The 26,538-nt window shown below is 38.8% G+C and overlaps 3 protein-coding genes across 13 annotated transcripts; 2 read left to right on the top strand and 1 right to left on the bottom strand.

Moving 5' to 3' along the window:
• The first annotated feature begins 23 nt into the window (after nucleotides 1-23).
• LOC117204493 (casein kinase I-like) lies at nucleotides 24-23,106 on the top strand. 11 transcript variants are annotated; one of them, XM_033441937.1, is made up of 9 exons: nucleotides 24-980; nucleotides 1,194-1,304; nucleotides 2,787-2,935; nucleotides 3,907-4,103; nucleotides 4,191-4,393; nucleotides 4,485-4,746; nucleotides 5,160-5,311; nucleotides 11,140-11,227; nucleotides 15,732-23,085. In XM_033441937.1, exons 1-9 carry the CDS (start codon nucleotides 905-907, stop codon nucleotides 15,814-15,816), a joined length of 1,323 nt encoding a protein of 440 aa, XP_033297828.1. In that variant the 5' UTR covers nucleotides 24-904; the 3' UTR covers nucleotides 15,817-23,085. The 11 variants fall into 11 exon arrangements, with proteins under 11 accessions (XP_033297828.1, XP_033297837.1, XP_033297832.1 ...); XM_033441946.1 differs by having other exon boundaries at nucleotides 905-980; nucleotides 11,140-11,275; nucleotides 22,305-23,106; XM_033441941.1 differs by having other exon boundaries at nucleotides 905-980; nucleotides 22,305-23,095.
• Nucleotides 5,318-7,887, top strand: LOC117204492. The gene has a single exon (XM_033441936.1). It carries the CDS (start codon nucleotides 5,368-5,370, stop codon nucleotides 6,775-6,777), a length of 1,410 nt encoding a protein of 469 aa, XP_033297827.1. The 5' UTR covers nucleotides 5,318-5,367; the 3' UTR covers nucleotides 6,778-7,887.
• A 1,146-nt stretch (nucleotides 23,107-24,252) lies between the features above and the next one.
• Nucleotides 24,253-26,343, bottom strand: LOC117204494 (L-xylulose reductase). Its single transcript, XM_033441949.1, has 4 exons — nucleotides 26,193-26,343; nucleotides 25,144-25,573; nucleotides 24,671-24,819; nucleotides 24,253-24,601 (listed from the first exon to the last, which is right to left on the bottom strand). The coding sequence occupies exons 1-4, from the start codon at nucleotides 26,326-26,328 to the stop codon at nucleotides 24,498-24,500; spliced, it is 819 nt and encodes a 272-aa protein (XP_033297840.1). The 5' UTR covers nucleotides 26,329-26,343; the 3' UTR covers nucleotides 24,253-24,497.
• Nucleotides 26,344-26,538: the final 195 nt, after the last annotated feature.

Raw genomic sequence — 26,538 nt, 5'->3', positions numbered from 1 at the left:
AGTGTTAGCTAGATGGCGCAGACGTTTTTCAGGCGTGTCGAAATGCTGGTCGCGCTTGCGTCCGTATGTCTTCATCGTGTTTCGTCGTTGTGGTATAGTCACGGTTGGGAGATAGCGAGCGTGCAACAGTAGAATAGAACTTATTGAGTAACGCGTTGTAGAAAGTGAGCGAAAGTGATAGAGTGTCATGATAAAATAGTACCGAGTGGACAGTCGAATCTTGTAATTGAAAGTTGGATAAAAAGGTTCGTTCACGACAAAGGTGTTGGAAGAAGTGGATCGTGATTGGTGAATCTTAGACGGCCATAATTGTGCGCCATTCGGTCTCCAGTGCAGATCCGCGCAGCGAAAGGGCAGATGCCCTTACGCGGTTCGTGCTCCCATTGGTGGGTACGCACTGATCTATCCGGATCGACATACTTGGCAAGATCCGGTAGTGTTATTCGCAGTGTATATTCAAATTGGGTAAATTCGCAAACTATAAGGACGAGCGGTCAGCCACCACCTCCTCTCGGAGACGACAAGTCTTTTGGCCGTACGAGTCACCAGTTCGGTAGTGGTGAATGGTGAGTGTGATTTCTGTGGTCTAGCAGCAACATTAGCAATAGCAGCGCCGTCAACAACACGACGACAACGACAACGACGACAGTAGCGCCATCATCAGCGCGACCGCCATCGCAGCAAGAAGAAACAGTATTCCTTCGAGGAGAGAAAGAAGAAATGCCTGTAGGTTCGCGATCGGTGACGCGAGCAAAGATGGAGGCCCCGTCCAGTTTGTAACACGGCAGCCAAGTCTCGTTTAAAGCGCACCAACGGAGCCACGGAGAGCGCTCCTCGAGTCGGCTGCCTAAAGTCGCGTTTTGCCCCGTGCTACTTTTCTTCGTGAGCCCCGCGAGGCTAGAGGATGGAGCTACGCGTTGGAAATAAGTACCGGCTCGGACGGAAAATCGGGAGCGGCTCCTTCGGCGACATTTATCTAGGTAACTCTTTTACTTTCGACATTTACCTTTTACTTACATCTCCCCCACCTCCCCACTATCCACCCGTCTACCCACACGACAGTTACATATTTGCCCTACGACACGCATCAACGCGCCAACTCCCCCGTGCACCTATACACGTTTCTTTCACCTTTTTCTCCCTTTTTTCTTATTACTGCGTGACCGGGCCTTTGGCCTTTTTCTCGTTCTTAGGTACCAATATTTCCACCGGCGAGGAAGTCGCCATCAAGCTAGAATGTATAAAAACGCGGCATCCGCAGTTACACATAGAATCCAAGTTCTACAGAATGATGCAAGGTGGTGGTAAGTAAATTTTTGTTCGTTATTAAATGTTCCGACTTGGTTTCATGTGTCATCGAACGTTCTGAAACTTACACCGTCACCCGAGAACTGTCAGAATTTTGTGTTTGTTGGACAGCTGGTTGGTCTGGCCACTGAACCTACTCTCTTTCTTTCTCTCTTTCTCTCTCTCTCTCTTTTCCTCTCCCCTCTCTTTTCCCCTTGTATTACTCCTTTCTTCCTCTCTTTTATTCTCTGTTCTTTGTGACAATAAGAAACTTTACCGTTCCAACGTTTACATATTTATGTTTGAATTTCATAAACTAAATTATTCCGATATACGATATTTGTATACACGAGCTGTTTATGTTATTCTATTTTATGATGAGACGTATATAAATAAAATGTCGCTAATGCGTTTATTAATCCTTTGCTAACAGCTATCGGTAAATAACCATATTCTAAAACCGTCAATATTTTAAAATTTTTGCACAAAAGTGTAAACGCTTCGATGCTTGCTTTTGGTGTGACGTTTATGTGAGGTTTTTTGTTTTGAGGAGACTTCGATGTTTTCGTTGGACGAATCTTATCTATTATTAACAGTAATTCTTATAAATACTTAATATTGATCCTTCCATGACGTACTTCTGCCTAATCGCCATTTTCAACAAATAGACAAATTCTTAGTTTTGGGGTTAGAAAGAAAGGTGTACAATTAATTTTTATCGATTATATAAAATATTTTAAGGAAGCCAAATTATAAGAAGCCATTGTTTCGTTTTGTGTTCGTGGTGATTTTTACGGCGAACGCAAAATTATTAGTGAACTATTCCTAGAATGGCGGAAAGAATTTTAAATTAGATATAGTCACAATAACGACGGTAAAAATAAACATTGTTTTGCGAGTTCTGATAGAAAATATGTTCCACAAAGGTAGAAAATATTATTCGCGATTATTGCGATATGTGTTTGGTTAAAACAAGCATGCATTATAGGTGTCTTAAAAAATACCACGCAATGCGCATGAATAATAAGCCCTCGAGTGCATGAAAATATTTCGTATTCTAAATAAAGAGAGCCGTTAATGTAAAATAATATTTATAATTTTTGTAACGTAATCTTTATACATCATGCTTTCATCGCGTAGTTTAAAACCTAATGTCCAAGTTGATTTTCATACGTCAATGTCAATCTCTGTTTGTTTTTTTAACAGTTAATAACATTCGATGTTTCTATTAATAAAACATATATATATATATATCTTGTTTTGTAAGTTAATCATATAAATACCTCAATTCTGTCTTTTTTTTTTAATTTGTTCAGTATTTTTCGATACTCTTTAAACATTAATTCCTTAAAAAAAATTAAATATTAACGTGCAGTCATGTTTGATGCAAGAATAAAATTTGTATTCATAACCAAACGAATTTTCTACTTTTGTAAACTTTAATACAACTTAAATTATACTTATATCATTGTCAAAACATATTTGTTATAACATTTCAGTTGGTATACCAACTATAAAATGGTGTGGCTCAGAAGGTGACTACAATGTAATGGTAATGGAGCTACTTGGTCCATCACTGGAGGATCTCTTTAATTTTTGTTCAAGAAGTTTTTCTTTGAAAACGGTCTTGCTTCTCGCCGATCAATTGGTAAATAGTAGCTTTTTTGTTGAAACTAAAATATTTCATAATTTTTCTTAAGAAACGTGTATCCCTTTTATTGCTTTGGTCTGTACAGAATTTCTATGTTAAGTTTAACTATACTTACGTGATCTTTTTCAAGTAATTTCTATGCTATTTGTTTCTCATAGAAAGTTATGTTGTGTTTTAAACTATTTCTATTCAGATATGCAATTATTCCTATAATTTTGTATTACACATTTTGAATATGTGAATTTGTTTCATGACTTGATAAAAAATAAATAATTATATATGTAGTTTTATCTTTCTTTGTTCAAACAAGGACTTTTATATCTGTTTCTGTAATATCATTGTAATTACAAGACATATGTTAGTAACGTTCAAAGTTCACGTTGTGATTATATGCAAGTATTTGTCATTCTGTTTTCTGTTACTGAAATAAATTACAATATAAATTACTTTCTTATCAGTCAACAATTGTGTCGGGTGATAACAAAGCTTTTTCTGATCTCAACAAAAACGTTATTTAATGAGGCACTAAGGCTAGCCTATAAAGTTTTACTTGGAAGTAAAATGCTTTTAAGAAAGAATTGTATTGGGAATCTGTCTAAGGATAGAGCAGATTTAGAGAAAAGCAAGTGTACCCCTATAGTTTTTTCTTCGTGTTGAACCATTATTGCTCATTAATTGGGGATTTTTAGTAAAACACTTCCATGGCCTGGTTAATCGCATGTTTGTTCTGTATTATATATTAATTATATTCACGTGCAATAATTATTATCGGAGATAACGACTATGGCCATAAAGCGTAACTGAATGCAATATAACTTCCTTCCTTTCTTTTCTTTATTGCGTATTGATTCTTTACTTAATTTTTACGATATCTTTCCGAATGTACATGTTTCTTTTTACATGTAATCAAAACGTTGACAACAATGCGTTAAACCACACAATGTTTCTCTGTATTCTAATTCCAACAGATATGTAGAACGGATTACATTCATAGTCGCAATTTTATCCACCGGGACATCAAACCAGATAATTTTTTGATGGGCTTGGGAAAGAAGGGAAATCTCGTGTATATTATAGATTTCGGATTGGCTAAAAAATACCGCGATGGCCGTACTCACAAACACATACCCTATCGAGAAAACAAGAATTTAACAGGAACAGCCAGGTTTGTTTATTTAATACATAGCTTAATTTGTTTTAACGTTGTAGCGTTCCTTAATTAATACGAAGAAATTCATTTACGTATTAATAGATATGCGAGTATTAATACACATCTGGGAATTGAACAATCACGACGAGACGACCTTGAATCCTTAGGGTATGTTCTTATGTACTTCAATAGGGGTAGCTTGCCCTGGCAAGGTTTGAAAGCGGCGACTAAAAGACAAAAATATGAACGTATTTCTGAAAAGAAAATGTCTACGCCTGTCGAAGAATTATGCAAGGGTTATCCTGGTAAATTTTCTTTTCCCATAAATTATTATATTCTGCATCATATTCATGAAAACATGATCAGAATGGATGTTATCGCTTTTTGTTATTGTAGTAGAGTTTGCGTCATACCTAAGGTATTGTCGAGGACTACGATTTGAAGAAAGGCCTGACTACTCGTATCTTCGACAACTCTTCCGGACGCTGTTCCACGGTCAGGGCTTCACATACGATTACGTCTTCGATTGGAATATGCTGAAATTTGGTAACGTGAGGCAACAAACATTATCTTCGACGCAACAAACACCTATGCAGTCACAACACACGAACGTGGCGCTGCCTTCTGGGACCAATAACGATCAGGAACATCGATCTAGGTTGGTGTTTCGGACATGACAGAACGGGCTGTATATTCGCGAACCGCAAACCATTTGCATATGAAATTAGACGTGAAAATGCTAGCAATCGCATCTGTCTACCACGCCGTCTTTCCATGCGTATAAATAGCATGGTCATTTCATTACCCAGTGCGTTCTATTTTTAGCGGGTGGGTCAATGAATCGGGAAACAGTCGTGTTTAACAACACGAATAATCAAATAGATTCGACACTTTTTTTCTCTCTCTAATATATCGTGTTTTTTTCTGTATTTTCTCCGTACTTTCTTTTATATTACATTCTGAAGAAATTTTTTGATGTTAAGAATTGCTAGTTATTTAAATAAAGGACTCCAGAATGAATTGGTAGAATGTGTAAATTGTTTATTATTAAGATGATATTTTTCTTTACAGGCCCTATACACGGCAGTGTTTGGCAAACATATCAGTGGGAACGGTGGGCCCGACTGTGGGTGGAACAACCACGAATTTGAGAAGCATGCGGCAAAAACGCGAGGCGATAGACGCTCTTCGTGATCAGGACAATCAGGAGAGCGATCTTCAAGGTAAACCACAGTTCTACCCAAAATTATGTCCTAAGCCGGTTATAACTCAGCAAAAAATGCGGCTCGTAGTCGAACATCCGCAGCTCACTGGCAACGAAACACCACGCGCGAATCCATGTCAGTTCAGTACGTTTAAATCGTCGCCGGTTAGAACAGCGCCGGAAGCATCCCTGGACATTGCGGGTCTTAGTTTAGGAATCCGCGAACCAACCCCGAATCGTGTCGATTTAAATTGTAGCACGTCCCGTGACTATATAGCGAACAGATTACCCGATAGTAGTCCGAGCGTATCATTTCGTCAACCAAACAAACAGACTTATTTTTTTCAATCATATAAAGCTGAGAAAGACATAAATTTCGAAGTGATGATGTTCGATCGTCTTACGCTCGACGAGAAAAAGATTGACCACGGGGGTGATGTAGCAGCATCCGGGGGCTCGTTGAACTGTTTCGGTGGCGTAGATAAAGACAAAGGCGGCACTGATCACGATGATAGGAAGCAAAAGGGTTCCACACTTGGTGGCCGACATCATGTCTCGGCTCACGATGCTCGTCGAGATTCCGGAAACGTAGAATTTCTGGAGAAGGAAGGCGAGATATTCAAGATAAGCAGCAGCGAGTTGTTGCAAGAAGCATCCGCCAAGAAGAAACGAAATTTTTCTTTCAGTAACAAAGAAAAAACGCACAGAAGCTTAGAGTCGTTGGAAAGGAGCATAGATTTGTCGGCGAAAGATTCGAAAAGTTTGGATCTGTTGTTCGAGGAACGTTCGAAAGCATTTTTTCACGGGAAACAAAGAAGTCTCGATTCTTCCCAGAAGTCAAAAAAGTCCATGGATTCGTCCGCCAACAAAGCACGAAAGCGGCCGAATTTCTTTCAACGTGTTCGAAGAAGCTGGCATTTTTTACTCATGCAGCGCAGAATCAAACAACGAAATAAATACGAACGACCACTGAGCGGTCGAGAAAAGTGCGAGTATTTTTTGTGCCAACAATATAAGAACGAGATTCTCGAGAGTACTTCAAATCTGCTGCTCGACCGCCTACAAACTGAATTGAATCTCGATATTTCGCCTAAGCAAGACGGTACGAACAAAGTCGAGCTGATTTCGAACGATCAGAAAGATGAGAAAGAGGTTACAGTTTTATTAGAGGATGGAGGTACGGTTCGTGTAATAAATGAGCAAAACGAATTGCCCGATGAAAATACCAATAACAAGCCACCGGAAGATAAAGACACAGAGAAACCCCCATTGGTCACCGAAAACGATATTTCACGAAAGTTGCAAGAAGTTGTTGGGTCTGAAAAGAAAGAGCATATCGTGGATTGGGTAGTCACTATAGCGAATTTAGATGCTTTGAGTCATGCTACCCGTTCGAACGAAACTGTGGGCTATGATATACTGCACGGTACACTTGGTATATTAAAGGGAATTCTTTTTGATATATTTCTCTGTGTATGCATCTAAGTTTATGTTCTGAACGCACTTTATATTTATGAAAAATCTGCATCACGCACGAAGCAATCTTTGTTATTGATATTAATATTCATACTGGTATTTTTCGTATGTTGTTATGCCAAGAATTTTCTATACACTTCCCTTACCGTGTCAGGGCCGGTAAGATTGAATCTCTACGTTTCTAGTTTCACTTAGAACAAGTGAGAATTATGATACGAAATATCACAATGGGTAAATATTACTGAATCTACTATTGCACCAATACCACTTCTATTGTTTAGGATTAGGATCAACTCCATCTTTTCTCATGACCTGAAAACATCGACATTGCGATTCGTATATCTATACTCATCAGGTTGTGTCGTAGAACCTGTTTCAAGGTATTCTACTACTAAATTATATGAGCTTTCAATATTGTACTCGACAAATATTTTTTTACAAATTAGGATACCTTTCAGGAACGCAAAAAGTGTACTTGTTAGATTTGTTATTCTCTACTATTTACTGGTGAATTTTTCCATCTCTACAACTCTTTAAGATAATATATTTTTATTATACCACTGCCATTTTTGAATCTTCTTAAGAAACTCGATATTTTTTGATATCTCTATTTTCTTCGTCCGCCAGCCACGAAACATCCCACCGTTACCAACGAGTCCTTTTGCTGATTCGCTATAAAAAATTCTATTCTCAGAATTATGAAACGTCGAGTGGCAAGAATAATACGCGGACCCGTCCTACATATTCTGACTGATAAATGCCTTTATAAAAAAAAAGAGAAAAACCGCCTTTAAACTAACGACTGACTAAATGTAAGCGACGAACGATCCTCATCGGATGTACAGAGAGCTAAAACAAATAATCCATCGAATGGCATAACAACGTACCGCATACATACATGGTCGATCGAGCGATGTGTAATCATAGTTGGCGAAAAGAGGAGGATAACTCTGTTAGCTAACGAGACACGCATTCAGCATGTTTATATATTTTCATATAATCGTGTTACGCAATATTACCAAATACTACTCGCGTGTCACGGTGTACGTATCTTTATATAGCGAGTAAACTTGCGGCTAAAACGTTCCAACGGTATCTACTCGGATGACATGACATTTACTATCGCCTCCTATTGATACGTTCACGTATTGAATACGCCTGATGTTTTATGCTATCGTGTGCGAAATGTTTGCATTTATGCGAACTTAGACGCTTCGTCTTTCGAAGTGGAATTTGCGAGAAACGAAAAGCACGCTTATCGAACGTTGCATTTCGACTCGTAGCGCGGCTCGAGGGCGTCGGAAGTTCGCACGATAAATGGAGCTTGCGCCGCATCCAAACGCTTTTGTCCAAAAAAGAAATTCGAGCAGATACTCGTAAACAAGTAATTTCTACGTAACTTTTATATCGTCGAAAGTTAGTTTTGTAAGGCGTCGTATCTTTTTTTCTTTTTCTTAAACCATTACTCATTACGCATTAATGTCGCTAGTTAGAGAAGCTCGAAACGCACAATAATCGTTTATCATCGAGCCGACTATTATCAGAGCCTCAGAGTTCGTGTTAATACTTAAATTAGCGGTTTCAATGATCGTAATATCGATTACTAGCGCCAGAAGCTTGAGAAATTTTGTTCGAGCCAATAAGAAAGAGAAGAAGAGAGGAACGTATGGAATTACGTATATCTAAATTACGTATTCGAAGCGAAAAGCGAAGGTATTGAATGTGAACTGTGAGGCTGAAAATTTTGCTCGCACCGAACTCGCATCATAATTAACAAGATAGCTTTACCAGATATTGTCACGTTCGTTTATATTGGCAGTTTTCCGATTGTTCTGTCGTGATACGCCTAACATTGTAATCGTCCACAGCACCTTCTGTTCTTCACACATTCAATGGTTGCCCTCCTTTTAAGAAGGAAAAGAGGGAGACGAGAGATTCTTTCTCTGATTCTTTAGTGATTTCATAAGTTGAACAATTACAAACTCTCGTCTTTTCGTAGCTGCGGACGTGTTACGTGTCGTTTTTGGGAATCCGGCGTGACGGAAGAAGCAAGGATCGTTTGACACGAGAGGATTAATTGCCAAAAGATTTGCTAAAATTCCATTCTTGTCGAATCATTTATTATGGGGTTGTTGCAAAAAGGAAATTGCTCTCTTTATTATCAGTGTGTGTTTCATTCGATATTTCGTATAACATTTCATCTCGTTAGAAACCCGATTATTAGTTTTTTTTTGCAGTAACCCCTTTTTTATGCATTTGATGAATTCTACAAAAAATTGCATTATCTGTCTTTTTCCTTTTTTTTTTTTTTCTTTTGAAGAGCATAGTTAGTATTCACCATCGCATCTAAACCTTTCATATATCCTCTGTTCACAGTGAATCGTTACTCGTTTGCTCGCAGTGACCAATCTCGAACCGACGAAAAGAAGCCCCTCGAGATCCCAGAAAGGTTACCAAAGCTTAGATAGAGACGCTAAAGCATAGTTTTCTACTTCTTCTAGCCGCGCGAATCGCAGTCTCGAGGGCTTCTTTCGTTCGACAGGTCCTCTGAAACTCCGATGATTCGGTGACTTCTTCCTAACCGCTGGATCCTGAGCATCGTCGTTAAGTTTTTTCCTTGATTATGCATATATTTTTCTTGTTCACCTTATTTTTCTTCTATCATCTATCTTCCTTCTGTGTATTTCTTTCTCATTCAAGGAGCCTCCGGCAATTGCGCATCTGTTTGTAATCATTCTGTTTTTTAATTGATAGTGACGATGGTGATGATGATGATGATGATGGAGAGAAAGTAGTAAATAAATGTTTTTCCATTCAAGGACTGGTCTCTTTATTTATTTCACCACACGACATTGTCGATAATCCTCGTCAAAATTTTCTTCTCACTTGGCTTGAATGGAAAAACCAACTTGCTGTGTTCCTCGAGAGAAATATCATTTCCACTCGATCACGATCGCGGATAATGTCCATTCTTTTTTTTTCATTTTTTTTTTTATTTTTTCAATCCTAATCGCATCATCTGTCTTCACGTTATTACGTATTTTTGTCAATATACAACTTTTTCCATTTCAATTGCCAAGCGTGAAATATCGTTCGTCGTCCCTGTATCATGTGGTCGATCCTTTCTACGATCGATCTTGTAAGAAAAATCCAGAAATTCATCGCGTTTTTTCTACGAGAATATAAGCTTTCACCAACAATAGAGTAGGCGGTTTTCTACGAAAATTTCGATCTTCACGGTGATCGTTATTCCTACAATTATGTTTCGCCGAAGAAACACGACAAAGGCTATACAATACCATGTCTGAATACCCCGGGGATCGATTTTTCTTTAGTCTGCGTCAACTAGCCAAGAAAGGAGCATGTTATTATTGTTTCCAATCTGAATTCGATACCTGGTGAAGTGATCGATAGAGTTCAAGGAAGCGTCGCGATATAAATATATCCAAGCTTTTTATCCCGAACTTGCAGATTCAACTTCCTATAAATAATTTACCGTGTTTTTACTGCATAGGTTAATAGAGTAGTTTGAATAGATCTTAGTGTTCCCTTGAACTGTGCTCGGTAGTCGTCAGGATCCTCGAACGAGCGACATATCGTCTCAAAACTTGTCTCGTATGTGACGCAACGTTCGCTTATGGTAGGTATAACATGCGTATTATAGTCATTTAAGACACGTTTAGTTTTGCAACGCCAGTGTTGTTTCTATTTCGTTGCTTCTTACTTTGGTTTCACGTTGCACGACCATAATGTATACGAAGATTTAAAGCCGATTAAATCGTCAAAATCAAAGTTCGATATTCTTTTTCCTTGGAATTCTGCTATAGAATTACATGGTTCAGTCAGAATGATTTTTTTCTTAGGATTTACGGTACTAAAAATCGACTAAAAATTCGTCTTTGTGAGAATGCAACGGTTTATACTTTTATCCGTGGCAGCTCCTTTTGTATTTAAAACTGGCGAACAGAAGAAAGTAAAAATAGAAAGAAATGAAGCCATTCGAAAATGAAATGTCCAGGGACTGCATGTACCAGGAATCAGTTTACTCGACTCTTGAAATATTTCGTATTACGCCGAAATGTGAAATATTCTATCGATGAATTGTGCTATTCGACGCGATAAGATAACGAGTTAATTAACGCGTTACATGCACGTTAAATGTATTTATTTATTTCAGCCTGATGGCCTAGACATTGGACTTGGATACGATTTACGTAAATTTAATCGTTATATACATGTAGAAGTAGAACGAGAAAAGGATGTTTATACGTATGCGATAAGTTTGTTTAGCAAAGGACGCACCATAGAAATGGAAAAATGGAAAAAATGCCGATATTCATGCATTGTTTGCTTTTTGCTGATGTATTACAGCGTCGGGCGCAGGTGGCCAGGAACGAAGAGTCAGCATGAGGTTGCACCGTAGGGACGCGGCTGCAGGAGAGATGCAACCGAAGACCAAGTGAGTTGCTATATCACGTCAAAACGTCGCCGCGGATAAAGCACCTAAGTATAACTCGCTCTACTAGTATTTAGGGAGTGGTCTTTAACTGTCGTAGTCTATCTCGTAACCGGTCGTGTCGTAATTGTACCGATCGTGTGCGAACTCGATCTTGATGTTCTGGTGTTTCGTCCGCGGAGCTTCTCTATATACGATTAACATCCCGTTTTCGAGTCAATACCACAGCGAACGTTTAACCATTTGCACTTAATTCGATATATCCCACCGTTTCAAACTCGTCGAATTTTAATATCGTTCGTTTGCAATTTTATGAAACACCCTTTATTCTCTCTGCAAACGAACGATAGAGTAGCTTAATCCTTTCGAGACAGATTTATCTCTCCGTTTCTGAAATCCGTTTCTAATCGAGAAGCTCGGAGACAAAATGTGGCTAGCAGGGACAGAGTCTTTAATTGGTAAAATAATTGCTGGCAAAATTAAAAACGACAACTTCTCGATTGGTCTCGATGATGTTAGAGAAATTACAATTACAACCCAGTAATCTTTCTAAAAAGTTATCTTACGATCCTATTGCTCTCGAAAGGTTTAATGCGAAACATCGGTCAAGTGTGAACGATTAAACGTTCAGATTTGTCCGTCGCAATGATCGCACCGTGCAAAAACGATCGCGTATAATAATAATAATAATTGTATGCGTTCTATATTATTTGGTTTCGGTACACTTGTAAAGATTAATCGAGCTTGTTACACTTGGTGCTGCCATTAGAGATTGCATGGAACGTTGCACAAAGTACGGGCAAACATCGCATCGCAAGTGAAGTTTCACAAGATCTCTTAATAGAAGCTGCAAGTTTCTTCTATCACGTCACGGTTCGTCACTTTGATTCACCATTCGTAAATCGTTGTTTAAACGGGTGCGACGATTTCCAGAAGTTGTACGTAATTCTCATCGCGTCTAGAGTGTCTCCACTTGTCTCTCGTATCATCTAGCTCGTGCGCACGTCGTCACGTTACCTTCTTTCGTTTACGTTTTCGTTTATATCGTCCGATTCTGGATGTACGATGAAAATACAACAAAATTACGGATAGAATAAAAATCGGTTTCTTGCCATGGAAGAGTTTTGTAAAGAACGATAAAAAAAAAAAAAAAGAAAAGAAAAAACAGAACGGATTGCGCCGAGTATATTTCGTAATCGATATAAACTCGGGGAAAAGTTGCGCAACTCGTTTTTTTTTTCATCGAACTGTGATTATTCGCAATAAAGAGATTATTTTGCTTGCGAACTAGATCTCGACGATGGATGTCAGTGTTAGTTGCATTGAGCTCTAATTTGGCAGGTCACCTTTTTGGTAGATTGGTGTCTTGATACCGTGGCATGGTTCTTCCTCGATCGATGGAGATCTGGAGAGATGTTGAGAGAGGAGAGGGAGTGCACTTTTCGTTATTTGGAAAGAATCGTCTTGTAAATTTGCAGCTACGATGTTACTTCTTCGATTAAAAATCACAAGATTTCCTTTCTTATCGTTTCTTTCTTTTGTTTCTTTTTTTTTTTTGCCCTCGAAGAAAAAAGATTCTTTCCAAATGCAACGTTGAAATCTACTTGCCTGCTACATCGGGTGCACTGGGATGGTTTTTCCTTGCGTGACATTTCAAAATACGCCCGTGTACATTACTTTGCATACTAAAAAGGCGGAAACGAACGCGGCGTACAGCCACGCGACAACTTCTGTCCTCCACGCTCGCGAATCGCTGTACATTTTATAATTTCGCCTTCACTTTCTTCTACCATGTACCGATAGCGTGAATTTCGGATGCAACGTGAACGATGTCACCGATAGTCGAGCAATTTCTTCGATGAATTCTTGTATTGTAATAGAAATTCTTGTATGATACAATTTTGTTCTCTAATACGTTAAGAAATTCACGAATCGTGTGCATCGTTCACGCCGATCGGGATGCCTAATGTCGACCAGGAAAAGGTGATGAAAAACACGAATCGCGTATTGCGAAAGTGTCTACTTTTGCGCTCAGTTTCCAAGTTATTCAGCGGCATGTGTCGCGAATAGAAGCATAACGGAAAAGTGAGGGAAGCCGAATCGCTGCGCCGACTGAACGATTATGAAATTCTGCTTGGCAACTGCTTACTCCACTTTATCGTTCGACGCGGAATGCTCTTCTGAGCGTAACGCTATCTATTATAAACATAGTTTAAACTCTAGAAGCGTATCGAGCAAGATATAGTCTGCGTTAGAAATAAGTAAAAAAATATTTTTCCAATTTTCTACACTGCTCTCTATCGACCTTTAGCCATTTGAAAGAATCGCAAATAGTATAAATAATAGAGTAAATTAAGCGATGTGATAAGGCAAGTTGTATTCGATCTTGTACGGAGAGATGGTGACATGTAACCAAAACTGATTTCACTTCGTATCCGCGGCTTTCGCAAGTCAGAGGCGAAAATTTCATTTCTTAGGTCTGTGACCGATAACTTTGAGAACAGAATATGTTCCGAACAATAGCATTCTGAGAATATCATAGTGACAGAAAAATTGCAACTCGACTGGTGATTGTTATTCTTTCGCGACGATGATAAGATATTCGAATCTCTGTGTGTAATCTTGTTGAAACAATTCAACCAACAAACGCGTCGAACTTTCGTTAATGCTTTTCGCACTCTATTCTATTTCGCAATAGATAGCTGCATGATAACGATAGATAGAAGATTATGTAATTGTCTTTCATTAAAAGAAAATAGTTATGTATATACCGTCTGAAGATTACAAGTATAAAGTTCGTTGATCGGACTTGTTTAAACGTTCAATCTTAAAACTGTTTTATGAAACTCGGTGTTTACAGTTGACTAAATGGTTCCAGTTACGTATTCCATTGCTGATTCTTTGTTTGGTTTTATTACGAACGCTTGAATAGTATCATGAGCAATGATACACCTAATTAATATTATCGTCTCGAACGTTGTACACTTTGGAAAGCGATTAATGTTTCATCGGAATTGTACGAGACTTTATCGGAAGAAGGTAAATACACAAAGTTCAAGGTAAATCGTGGAAAGTTGATAGAGATTAATAGAGACTAATAGAGGTTGATAGAGATTAGAACTGTTTCCGTAAACAGTTTAATAACAGCATATTTCTAACGCCGTAAACATATCTTCGCGAGAGCTGAAAAACACGTTCGATGATCACAAAATTCCTCGCATTGGGCAGACCGACGCACTGGCTGGGCGTTCGAGGATTGCGCATGCACGCACGCACGTTTATTTCTTTTTTCTTATTCGTTTCTTTCATTTTCTCTTTTCTTTCATTCTCTCTCTCTCTCTTCTCTCTCTCTCTCTCTCTCTAAATATTTTGTCGCGAGACAAAAACGATACTTGATAATTTAATGTGGTAGAAAGAAACAAATCTTAAAAGAAAGATAAAGACAAGAAAACAGACAAATCAAATACGAAATTTGGCATCGCGATTTACTAGGATTCCGCTTTATGTTCTTTCGTTGAATTTTTTTCAGGTAACCGAAAGCTAAGACACTAATTCTAAATCGCAAAAGTAGGCAAAGAGAGGGCGAAAGTAATCTCCTGTGCCACGGTAGCGGACACCGGCGAAAAAACTGAAATAGTGGATTAAGAACATTTAAAAATGAAACCGAAAAGAGAAAGAAAAAAAAAAAAGATAACAAAACAGCGTGTTCGCCTTGCGATCCTTCTCTCTGACCTCTCGTAGCCCTGTCGCGAGTCAAAACGAAAGTCTCGCTTCTCGAGTCTCTTGCTTTCAAGCCTTTGATCCTGCCACGTCGCTGCATTTCGCACATACACACATGTAATGCGTGTTTCTTTCATGTCTTTTCTCGAAAAGAAAGCTCTCTAGCCAAAAAAAAAAAAAAGAAAGAAAAAAGAGAGAAAAGAAGTCACGTAGAAACGTTTAGGTCGATCTGGTACACTCGATCCCACGATCGTTTGTTTCTAAACGATCGACTTGTACGCTCCTTTCGTCGTCCAGATTGTGCACGAGTATCTCTCGAAGACAGGATACGTATTTCCTTTCGATCGTCGAAAGAGACTCGCGGCTTCCTCTTAAATCGATAAACAACGAAACGAATCTAACGACGATCTCTCGTACGAAATACGGAAAAGAAAGAAAGAAAAAAAGAAAGAAAAAAGAAACTCGCGAAAGTGAGTTGCAATCGCGCGACAATTAAACGGAGCGGATGTATGTATGTATAAAGAAAGCACGCTGACGCTGAGACAGGAAAGGACGATAAAAGAACGATAGAAAAGCAACACGAAGCGATGCTCGTGGAGTAATCAAAATTTCCTTAAGCGGTGCAAAGAACGAACGCGACAAAGCGATGGAAAAAGAGATGAAAATGGGCTGACAAACTAGAGAGAAGGAGAGGCAGAGAAAGAGAGGGCAAAGTTTTTCGGTCGTTTTTTAACGCTTCGAGAACGGTAGCGCGCTAATGTCCGTGTTTTGTGTGTCTTTTATTTTGGAAGCGCCAATGCAATGGCCCCACCCATCCTGTTGGGCAGGCTGGCAAGCGTTCAACACAAGTGAATCAACAACAACGGCAATAGCTGACTTCTCTTCATCTTCATCTTCGTCTTCGTCCTCGTCCTCGTCGTTATCGTCCTCTTCCTCAGTGATCTAGTCGACAGTATCGTCGTCATCGTGAACAACAGCGTCATCGGTAATCACGAGTTTCGACCTTCCGATACGACAGACACGACGGATAGAGTTTCTCGAAAATCGAAGGAAGACATCGGTCGAAGATGTCGTCTACTCTTTGTATATTCAAAAATGGTATTCCTAGACGATCTACGAAACGTGTGCGAATCTTCGTCGTATCGATGAACCAGTACGGTTCGTCGATGATCGTTGACGATCTACGCGAACGTGTTCACTGGCGAGAAAGAGTTTCTCGAGGACGAGTCGCAGGAGTTTCGCGATCGACGATCTACGGTACATCGTGTGTCTCCTAGGATCGCAACAATGGAAGAAATCGAACGTTCTCTCGTGCAAACGAAGGAAGATGCAAGTGTCCAGACGTGAAACGCAACTTTGCCAAAGCGGGCCATCCAACGAGAAATGGAATCATGTTTCGACTCGTAATTGAAACGAGTCAGCGAGCTAGACTGCTCCTAAATGTACGTGGACATGCGTTTATACAGCGACGATTACACTGTGTTTAGCGAACGAACTCGAAACTACTCGTTATATCGAAACGATCCTTCCACGAAGGATTGCTGGTTTTTAGAAATAGAGGGACGACATAGCTCTGCGTTGTATCGATTAAGGACGCTTCGTGGGAGCGCGGTCCGTGATTCTTAGGATAGATGGCGAGTGTACAGTACGCGACTTCGATGATGATACTTGTAATCTTCGTCTTAGCTGCAATTGTCCGGCGAATATGAAATTCTTCGTAATCGACGATCCTTAGAATGTGATCTTTCAAAATGCAATAGGAAACTATGCGCGTGTCCGTGTTAAAAAGCCGTCAAAAAGGGAGAATCTCCGTACTATCTTTTCTGCCTAACAACATTCCCTCGATATTGGGCTCGAGTTTTCAGCTTTCAGATTCGCAGTGATCGTTTCGACGATCGATCAAAGAGGATTACGAGTAGAATGCGGATGTTTATGTACATTTACGTTCTTACGTACGCAGCCAAGAGGACGGAACGTAGATAGAGATCTATTTCGCTCTTTATATATCACAAGCTCGTTATACAGATATTTTATGCTGAATGTTTTCTATATTTTTACACATTAAGTACACTCTGTACATTTCTTTGCATAATTACAATTGTCAGTAAATCACATTAATATCCGCAATCTAACGGCGAGAACCGGCGGTCGAGCATTATTGTATAAACGTGTAGATTATTCCCCTATCCCATTAACATTAAAACACGATTTGTACATAGACAAAATCGGCATCGACGGCTGGACGACGGTTCTCGGGCGGCGAAAGTCACGCACTCGCGCAATCAACCGGACAGACCCGCGAAAGTCAAGTCACACCGGTCGCACAATCCAATTTCCTTTGAGCCGAACTTGAGGAAACCAACTCGAAGTCAAGACCCGTTGCGCTAGGCGCGATCTGTACCGGTGACACAGAACCTGTATATAGCGTGACTGTTTGCCGAAATACAGAGAAAAAAGCGGATGACTAAAGCGTGGCTGTAAGGTAAATCCAATAAGTCGGTTGTTTCAGTTAAGGGGGTGATCGAGGAACGATTAAGACGCGCCAATATATATCGATCGAGCGTACTGTACAATTCGTGTCGATTCGTGTACGAATTTCGATCCTTTCTTTTTTTTGTATTTTTTTTTTCTTTTTCCTACGCGTAATTGTCGAATCCATCGGTTCGGACAGAAAAGACGACCGTAGAAACGAGCGATCGAAGATACACGATTAAGCTTTTCGTTGACGAGTACCTCTCCTCTCCCTGTCCAGTCTCTCGCTCTTTTCCTTTTTGTACAATTCTGCCGATTTTCTGGTTGCGAGAGACGAATGTGTTTTACGAGTTTGATATCGTTTGTACACCAACGATTAATTAAGAAAGAGAGAAAGGTTCGCGTGATAGTAGAGAGCTGCCAAGAATGGCGAAAGATGGATCAAAGATTCTGTTGATAACGAAACGATATCAAACTTAGTTGTGCAAGTCGTGTGTCCTGTATGCGTGTTTCTTTTTTTGTGTTCGCGATGGTGTGCAATGTTGTTGCATTTCGACCTACGTGTATGCGTGTGCTCGAATTGGAGAGACCCGGACAGAGGAGGGGAAAAAGGATCAATCTCGAACTTCCGTTGAGAGAAACGATCGTTGGCATATGAGTATATTTCTCGTGGATACGATGGTTCTTGAATCGTTCTTCTCGCAACGTGACAACGTCTGTGCTCCGTTTTGTAATTGCAAATGATCCTGAAAGATTGATTTTTTTTATGAAAATCAAAACGGTCAGAGGTTGGAAACACGCAGCGAGAAGCAAACAGCTAGGTTCGATGACCATAAATGGTACCTTGAGAAATTCACCGGAAATCGAGTTTCTCTTTAGCGCGAATAATTGCCTTGATTGATGAAATTTCGTTGAACGTGCGACTTTAGCGAATTAGAGTAAGAGGGAGAGAGGATAAGGGACAAGCGCGAGAAAGTGTCCGAGAGAAAAACGCGAGAATGCAGAATCCTTAATAACCGATTGTTCTCGCGCGAGAAATACATTTTTTGTTTGGGATATAAAAAATCGAAAGTCGTCGAGACCGTTTTATTTACTGTGAGGTGTATGACGGCTGATTAATCGATTTGATTCAAATTTTGTACACGCATACATGTATCAATATGTACATGTAGAATGCGTATTAAGTAAGGATAGGTACTATCATCTTTATGTATGTATTGGATAGCTTTTATTTATGACGCTAATTTCGAATTTGAAATGTAGAAACTCCCTTAAAACTACAGCGTTGATTATCCGCTTGAAATTCGATCATCATCGAATCATCAGAATATAGACTCGTTTCCTTTTTATTACGTTAGATTTCATTATATCATATATACATATCATTACGTTCGTTCGTTATAACTTCGATTTTGTAATATAACTGTACATTCGTCAGATGCGAACACGACAAAGATTAATTTAAATTTAACAAGCCGAAGAGAAATAATTGATCGCATCGCGGGGGCCTCAAATCTAAAGAATGGTAGTCTAGGGTGAATCTATTCTACCAATTCTCAATGAAAACTTGACTATTTGTATAGCGTATAAGAAGGTATTAAACTCTAGATGAAAATTATAGAAGCATACGTTAATTGTTAACGAAATTTGAATCAAATCAAAGATCTAGCGGCCGTTTATTCGTTTTTGTAGGTAAGCCGGTTTAGTCAACGGAAGTAAAGATCGAAGCGAAACTCCTTCCGTGAAATCGCCCGTGTCTCCCCTTTTATCCTTCCACTTTTCAACCTCACTTCACCATTTTTACCCTTCCATCAGCCTCTGTCACTTCCTGTTGCCGCCCTCCTCCTCCCTTGACCGACCTTGTCTTGTATAAAGTATCGTGGGCGCATTACATACAAAAAAGATGAAAAACAAAAAAACGTGATATAAAAAGAAGGTTATATATAAATATATATTATACCGACACGTGTTTTTCTATGTATTTTTTTCATAGGGTACTACTACTGCTATTATTATTACTATTACTAATTAACTATTAACTAATTAAACTACTACCAACTAGTACTACCATTACTACCGCTGCTGCTATCGCTAATTACACTTACACTTACACACACACAACACAACACACACACACACACACACACACACACACACACAAAATTTACTATGTTGTAACTTGTATAAAAAGGACGACTTATTCTGCAACGATCCTCTCGAGACGGGAACGAAATGAAATTGCAAAGGCATCTTCATTCGACGATTCAAAATGGAAACGACGAATCCATCGCACGGATCTCTGCGTATCGCGATCTTTTCTTTACCGTTTCCTTTCGTTCCTTTCGATCTCGCGCATCCTCCGCGCTCGTGTTCCGCCTGGTTAAATTGTAGTATAAGAAGAAGGACGAGAATATTTTTGTTTGTTTGTTTGTTAAACATTTCAGCCAAGTTTATTCAGCTACGATCCGTTTATCTATTAGCGGGGTAAAAGGGGAGGTAAAATAGCTTTATGCAACGCTAAATCGTACTATGATTGCGTTTTACATTTTGTTACGTTTTACGATTACTACTCATGTGATGGGTATACTCTTGTTACTATCTTAGTTCTATATCGGAATTTATCTTTATTTGGTTTGTAAAATTCTCGACTGTTACACAATTATCTAGATGTTTAATCGTAGTTATCGTTTTACACGCGCGCAGAGGATAAACCATTATTATTTTGCGTGATGGAAGCGATAGAAGGCGTTGAAGCTTGAACAGGCTTTAATCGAATTACGTTTCCATCGATATTATTACGAACCTGATTAATAATCACTAACGGGAAATATCGTATGGCGACACTGTTCTAAAGCATTGTTAATTTTATGAAGTGGTATTTGTTGTGTCGTCATCGTGTATTTGTTGTATCGTTATCTTTACGATTGTTGTTCGATATTGACGCTTCGATGTCTTCAATCGTCGTCTTGCTTAATCTTTTTTCTTTTTTTTTTCTTTTTCCTTCCTTTTAATTAACACGCGTAATCTTTCTGTTTCTCAGAAAATGTTTATAATTCGATCGTATCCATGTTGCGTTAGTTGGTATTAGGTGGCCGATGACCTTGAATTCGGAATATGATTAAAAATAGATTGTAAATTGTGCAATCATCAAGCGTTAAAATTCACGAGCGAGAAAATATTGAGTTAAAGCGTCGAAACTAGAGGTAATTTTGTGATCGTTAGGCTTAGATGATTTCCGATGATGGCCATCGAATCGAGGATCGTTTCGGAATTTTAATGCAGAAGGAACAAACACTGCCAGCGCGAGCGGAAATTCTTGAGTTCTATCTCATGACTAAACGATACGCACGGAATTAATCTTGTCACGATTCGTCGTTTCCTCCTTGACCATTGCGTGGTCGCGATATTAACGCGAAGTCTTTGCAAAGAAATAAACAGAAAAGAAGAAACAGAAACGAGAGGAGAAGCGCCAGCGCCCGGTATTTCCTTCCCCCCTCCCCCCTCTCTTTATTGTACAATGAATTACCTTTACGCCGCACGAAATGCAGTTTAAACGTTGTTTTTTCAGTTCTCTGTGTATCCGAATTGAACAGAAAGTTCCAGCACGATTTTTAATTTCAATTTACTCGAAATGAAAAGAATCTGAAGATAGTCGTTGGTGCAAATTGAGCCGATTAAAAGCCACGTGCTGGCTAATAAATTCGTTGATGCTTTGAATCGAAGTGAAATGAGAAAGAAAAAGCGTAGAATAGAAAGGAAATGATAAAGAGAAAAAATCGTGCGCGTTTGATTTCGCTCGGCCTAGCGGAGTTTCTTCTTTTTCTTCTTCTTTGCCTTCTTCTCCTTCTTTTCCTTCCTCTTCTACTTCTTCTCCTTCTTCTTCTTCTTCTTCTTCTCGAGCGTAAGGAGTCTATTGGATTCACACGAGACTCCTTAAAATGGAGAAGAACCGCGGAAAGAAAAAGAAAGGAAGGGAAAGAGAGGAAAAGAAAAGCAAGAGCAAACTAAAGAACATGTGTAGACTGGTCTGCGGCACGAGTAGGGAAGCGTCTACGAAGACCTTCATCGACGAGGCGTCACGACGATCACGGCATTGAGGTATAATTCGCGATCAATCGTATTTTAAATATACTAATCGAAATTGTATGGATTGCGAATGGTTTGTATATGTACATATATACAATTATCATGATCTATTCAAGGGAAAATAACTATAAATCGTGAACGATGTATGTATGCGTGTATAGTATATGTTTGCGAATGATCGGTGAAGTTCTCTTCGTGTATGAATTGCGAGAAACTTATTCGAACTGTACTACATAATGCGTGCAACAAGTATGCGTGGACGATATAAGAAAGAAAGAGTGGGAGAATACAATTAGGTGAAATGTCCGAAGAAACAAAGCAACACCGACAAAGAGTATTATAAAACTGCCTTTGTGTACTATATGTGCAAGGAGAAACAAAGTGAAGCGTTTCTAGCCGTCAAGAGTTGAGCTGCTTTAGCCTTGCTTTCCTTCTTCTTCTTATTCTGTTTCACCATCTTATCATTGTGTTTACTTGCGTGTTGCAACTCTTGTTTCTGCAAAAGAAAAAGAGGCGTAAGAGCAGGATTACGGATCGGTAGAATAGAAAGAACGTGTGCTTGAGAAAAGTCGAGAGAAAGAAATAGTTTTACGCATAATTCGTTTGTGTGTATATGCGTGACTTTTGCGTGTGCCGAGAGGAACCGCGGAGGGAAACACGATATTCGTGGCTTTCGTTGCATTCTAGTACGAGTCTTTTCGTTTTTCTTCATCGCATACGACAACAACAACAACAACAACAAAGACTCTTGCCATCTTTGAGACTCGGCCTTTGCTTGCATTCACGTTTTCTTTCTTTGTAGGTTGATGAAAAGCACGAGCGGCTAACTGATCGACTAAACGTCTAGGCTATCCACACGGATTTAGTCGTCGAGTTTAATCCGTTGACGAGAGTTTGAGGGGAAAAACGCTTAGCCGGAACGGCGAGCGTAAACGAGAGTCAAAGTGTCTCATTCAATTACATTTCTAAGGATCTTCTCCATTTTCTCCTTGGAACCGAGTTCTCACTGTAGAAAAAAAGCCGAATATAACACCGACGCTTTCGCCACACGTTTCTTTCTTAGTTTCTCGTCGTGTGTTTGTATATTGTGCGTGTACAATCTTCGAGGATGGCAAGAGCGTACAGGTCGGAAGAAAGGAAAAAAGAAGGAAAATGGGAATCAGAGAAGATTTAGACCTGCGCTTTGAGTATCGATTGATCGATCGAATCTGGGCGTTTGAATATAATGCAGAAGAAAAGCAGGAATAATTTATCGGCGCGATATTATTATTGTATAAGTGCGACGAGAAAGGAAAAGAAAAACGTATAAATTTGCGGATATTTAATCTATTGCTCGCGGCTAGAACCTTGACCCACTAGAGCGTTTTAGTCTTTGTTCTTTTCCCTGAAAATTGCGATCATTATACTCGGGAAAGCGTCGATTTTCTTGGTACTATCGGTTACTTACTGCTTCCGTTGGAACGAACAGAGACTAGACGTTTTGATGGGTCGATCGGGAATTAAGGAAATTATGCTTGCATTACTCGACATTCTTGATGTGAGTCCGTTAACTCCTAAACTGAAGTGCAATTGTAAAAAAAAAAAGGAAAAAAACAAGAAAAAAATGATGACCGTCGTTGTCCGTTTGTTTGTTCGTCAATTCGTGTACTACGTGTCGACGACAATGTGACGAATGCGTGAGATGTTCGAGCTTTTTCCGTTGCTTCGTACAGTTTTGTCTCCTTTTTTTTCATTTTTCATCTTTTGCTTCTTCTTTCTTTTTTTCTTTTGATATTCGGACGCATGTTGACTTGAAGTTAATCCTTTATGTATGATGGTAATACGGCCGCGCAAACGGCGAGTCAACAATTAGGACACGTGATTTTTCAAACGATAAGAATAATAATCAAAATAGGCAGCTACTTAGTATAACCGCCGAACATTGTGGAGATTCCCGAGTAACACGAACGCAGGTTTATCGTGGAAACGGAATGTTTCTACGTGTTAACCGATTTTAATACTTGTAATTTGTCAAATAGTAGAATAGTGGTTCTTAACCCACAACGTGTAATCTTGTATTTTTTGAAGTTTACGGAAGTGGTCTGTAATTAATTTTTTATATAATACCGAGAAGAGGTATAACGGTTAGGGAAAGCGCAAGAAAGAGAAATTAAGCGAGATCGTCCGTTTTATTTGTCATTTTCACTTTTTCCTTCTTTTTTACTCTACTTTTTATTTACACCACTTTTTTTCGTTTCATCGAATGGTTTCGAAACAACTAAGAATTACTGGCATAAAGGGTTAATTTAAGCGGAAATGCTTCGCTCGTAACGTTGATTACGAAAGGAGGCGTGGTCAAGTCAAAATGCAACGTGTTTAATCAGTTTCGAACGTCTCCTTCCGTGCAGGCAGTCTGATTTCGCGTTTTTCTCCACCACTTTATGTTCAATGTAGGGATTCAAATAATTACCGATTAGAGAAAGCCGAAAAAAACGAAAAGTTTGTTTTAGACCGGAGATGGTAGCGGCGGGGAACTCCGATGAAACGATACCGTATCTCGTTTCAAATATTTTCGACAAATAAACGAGTTTTCTTTCGTGATAGGCGCTCGTCGTTTCACGGCGTTCCCTGCCGTCTGCTCGCCGAATTCTAGTTAAATAATAAAAAAGGAAGAAACGAAGCGTTTTTTAAATTAAACGAGATAAACGAATAACTATGTTCGATTTTCTTTCTTTTACTTTATCCCGAATCTATCTTCGAATATCCACACCTCCTTTTATTATCCCTTTATTTCTATTCTTTCTCGATGAAACAGCGATGACGCTCGAAGCATACAACAGTTCTCAAACTAATCGTTTTCAGCGAGAATTCAATCTCGATCAGAATATTTCTTATTTAATAAAAGTTTTTTATTTGACATATGTCTATGGCGTATAATATTGTATTTAGAATTGAAACTTATAATAATAGTATTAGTAGTTTATTATAAAGGAAATTCAAGATATCCTTTTGCAATTTACATCGCTAAAAATCCACCATCCACTGGCAAGGCGACTCCGTTGATCATTGAGCTACGATCGCTCAACAGGTATACTATCGCATCGATTACTTCAGATACCTCTGCAAATATAACAATAGAATAGTAAAATATAGCGGAAGTTTAATTTACATAATGAAACTATAACTCACCACCAAATCGACCTAATGGTATTTTGCTTATCATAGTTTGTGCTTTCTTCGGATCGCTCCAGCCTAGTTTACCCATTTCTGTCATGATCACTGTAGGATTTACGGTGTTTACTCTTATATTGTGCGGACCAAGTTCGAGAGCCATCGTTCTGTAAGAAATACCAACGAATGGATTGAATTCCTATTTGCTGCCGGAAGTGATTTCAAATGTTTCTTAATGAATTGGAAGTTGTTAAAGCAAGGTAGGTAAAACAGATTATGAATGGATACATAGAGTGCGACTCGGTTGATAATTATAATCCAAGTTTTTAAATATATATCTTTTTAGAAATTCCTGGCTGCTAATTTACAGCTAACTAAATGCAGGATATAACAATGATTAGTTTCCTTTCTATTTCTTTTATAAAGGGATATTGTAAATATCTATATAACTACAAATCTTGAAATAAATAAAAGTTAACTCTGCCTCTTACTTAGATAACATATCTACTGCTGCTTTGGAAGAGCAATAGACGGTATGATCTAGTAACGCTGCCTGGCTCGCTTGCGAAGAAACATTAACAATGCTGCCGCCAACTTTCCTATCGATCAAATTTTTCGCGACCACTTGAGAGACATTTAGCATCGATTTTACGTTTACAGAGAAAGTCAAGTCAAAGTCTTTTTCCGTCGCATTAAAAAAAGGATTAAGACGCGCAACACCGGCATTGTTCACCAGAAGATCAATAGGTAAGGCATTTTCGACCGCCTTCCTGGTTGCGTTCCAGTCGTTAAGATCGACGCAGACGATCTGAATACGAGGATCTTCTGCGCATAACTGGTCCAGGTTTTGTTTTGTTTTTGATAGCGCTATTACTTGACCTCCATAGTTGGATAGACGAAGAGCCAACTTCTTGCCGATGCCTACGATGTAATATAACCTGTTAAACGAATAATTTTCTCTATGTGGAGAATCACGTGAAGTAGCAATCATGCGTGTAGTTATGTCGCACATAATTGTGAATGAACGTTTAGGGAGCCGTCATGATGTAATCGAAATGTTTCTGTTTTATCAATTTCAACCATTCCAATATTTCTACTTGTTCTATCTTTTAATTATATAATAATGACGTTTGCAAGAAAGACATTGGGAAATGAGTAAATATAATTGGATCTTTATACTGGACTTTGTAGTGTGAATCTTTGAAATATACAATACGATTGCAATTATAATATTTTCAGGAATTTAACGAAAATTTCTGTTTACATTCACCATGGGGTATTCACAATGGAAGCTTTTCTATTCTGAGATAAGCATTGTCATCATGCACAAATATCAAATAAAAAATTTACAGCTTTCCCTGATTGGTTCGATTCAAATTCTCTGTCAATAAGTGATTTTTCATTAAAGATGGGTCAGAACTAAATTCAAGAAGGAACTTAAAATTCTTTAATATTGTTCCAGTATACGATTTAGAATTAAACAGACGAAGAGATTAAGTATTTACCAAATTATATATGTTATGTCAAGTACGTAACATACCTTGCCCCGCTCCGGTTACAAGAATACGCTTTCCCTCGAAGTTGATGTTCATGACTACAAATGTGGTACCAACTATCGTAAGATGTCCCTTGTTAAATGTATTTATTCTTCCTGCCCCCACCAATGACGGCTGCATGCACTTATATCGGCACTACAGAGGGCAGGGTGAACATTCGGCGCTTATTCAAATGGATTTAAATTTTATTAACCTTCACTTTCGAAATGTAATCTATAACAATTATGTATGTCTCCAATATAATCTATTATTTCCATAATCAAGTCATCAATATAATCATTATTTCAACCAATCGCTAAAGACTTCTTAAGTATAATTTAAACAAGGAAC

Source organism: Bombus bifarius, unplaced genomic scaffold (genome assembly GCF_011952205.1).
Source record: "Bombus bifarius isolate JDL3187 unplaced genomic scaffold, Bbif_JDL3187 scf7180000007978, whole genome shotgun sequence".
Classification (NCBI taxonomy): domain Eukaryota; kingdom Metazoa; phylum Arthropoda; class Insecta; order Hymenoptera; family Apidae; genus Bombus; species Bombus bifarius.
Note: the sequence above shows the minus strand (reverse complement) of the source record. Positions and strands in the feature narration are given on the sequence as shown.

Bases quoted from the DNA above. Each gene is read 5' to 3' on its own strand.
- LOC117204493 (XM_033441937.1), top strand. From the start codon at position 905: ATGGAGCTACGCGTTGGAAATAAGTACCGGCTCGGACGGAAAATCGGG. The intron at 2,936-3,906 runs GTAAATAGTAGC...TAATTCCAACAG, and splicing joins TGCTTCTCGCCGATCAATTG to ATATGTAGAACGGATTACAT. The intron at 4,747-5,159 runs GTTGGTGTTTCG...TTTTCTTTACAG, and splicing joins GATCAGGAACATCGATCTAG to GCCCTATACACGGCAGTGTT.
- LOC117204492 (XM_033441936.1), top strand. From the start codon at position 5,368: ATGCGGCTCGTAGTCGAACATCCGCAGCTCACTGGCAACGAAACACCA.
- LOC117204494 (XM_033441949.1), bottom strand. From the start codon at position 26,328: ATGCAGCCGTCATTGGTGGGGGCAGGAAGAATAAATACATTTAACAAG. The intron at 25,574-26,192 runs GTATGTTACGTA...ATTACATCGTAG, and splicing joins TGTAACCGGAGCGGGGCAAG to GCATCGGCAAGAAGTTGGCT. The intron at 24,820-25,143 runs GTAAGAGGCAGA...TATTTCTTACAG, and splicing joins GCAGTAGATATGTTATCTAA to AACGATGGCTCTCGAACTTG.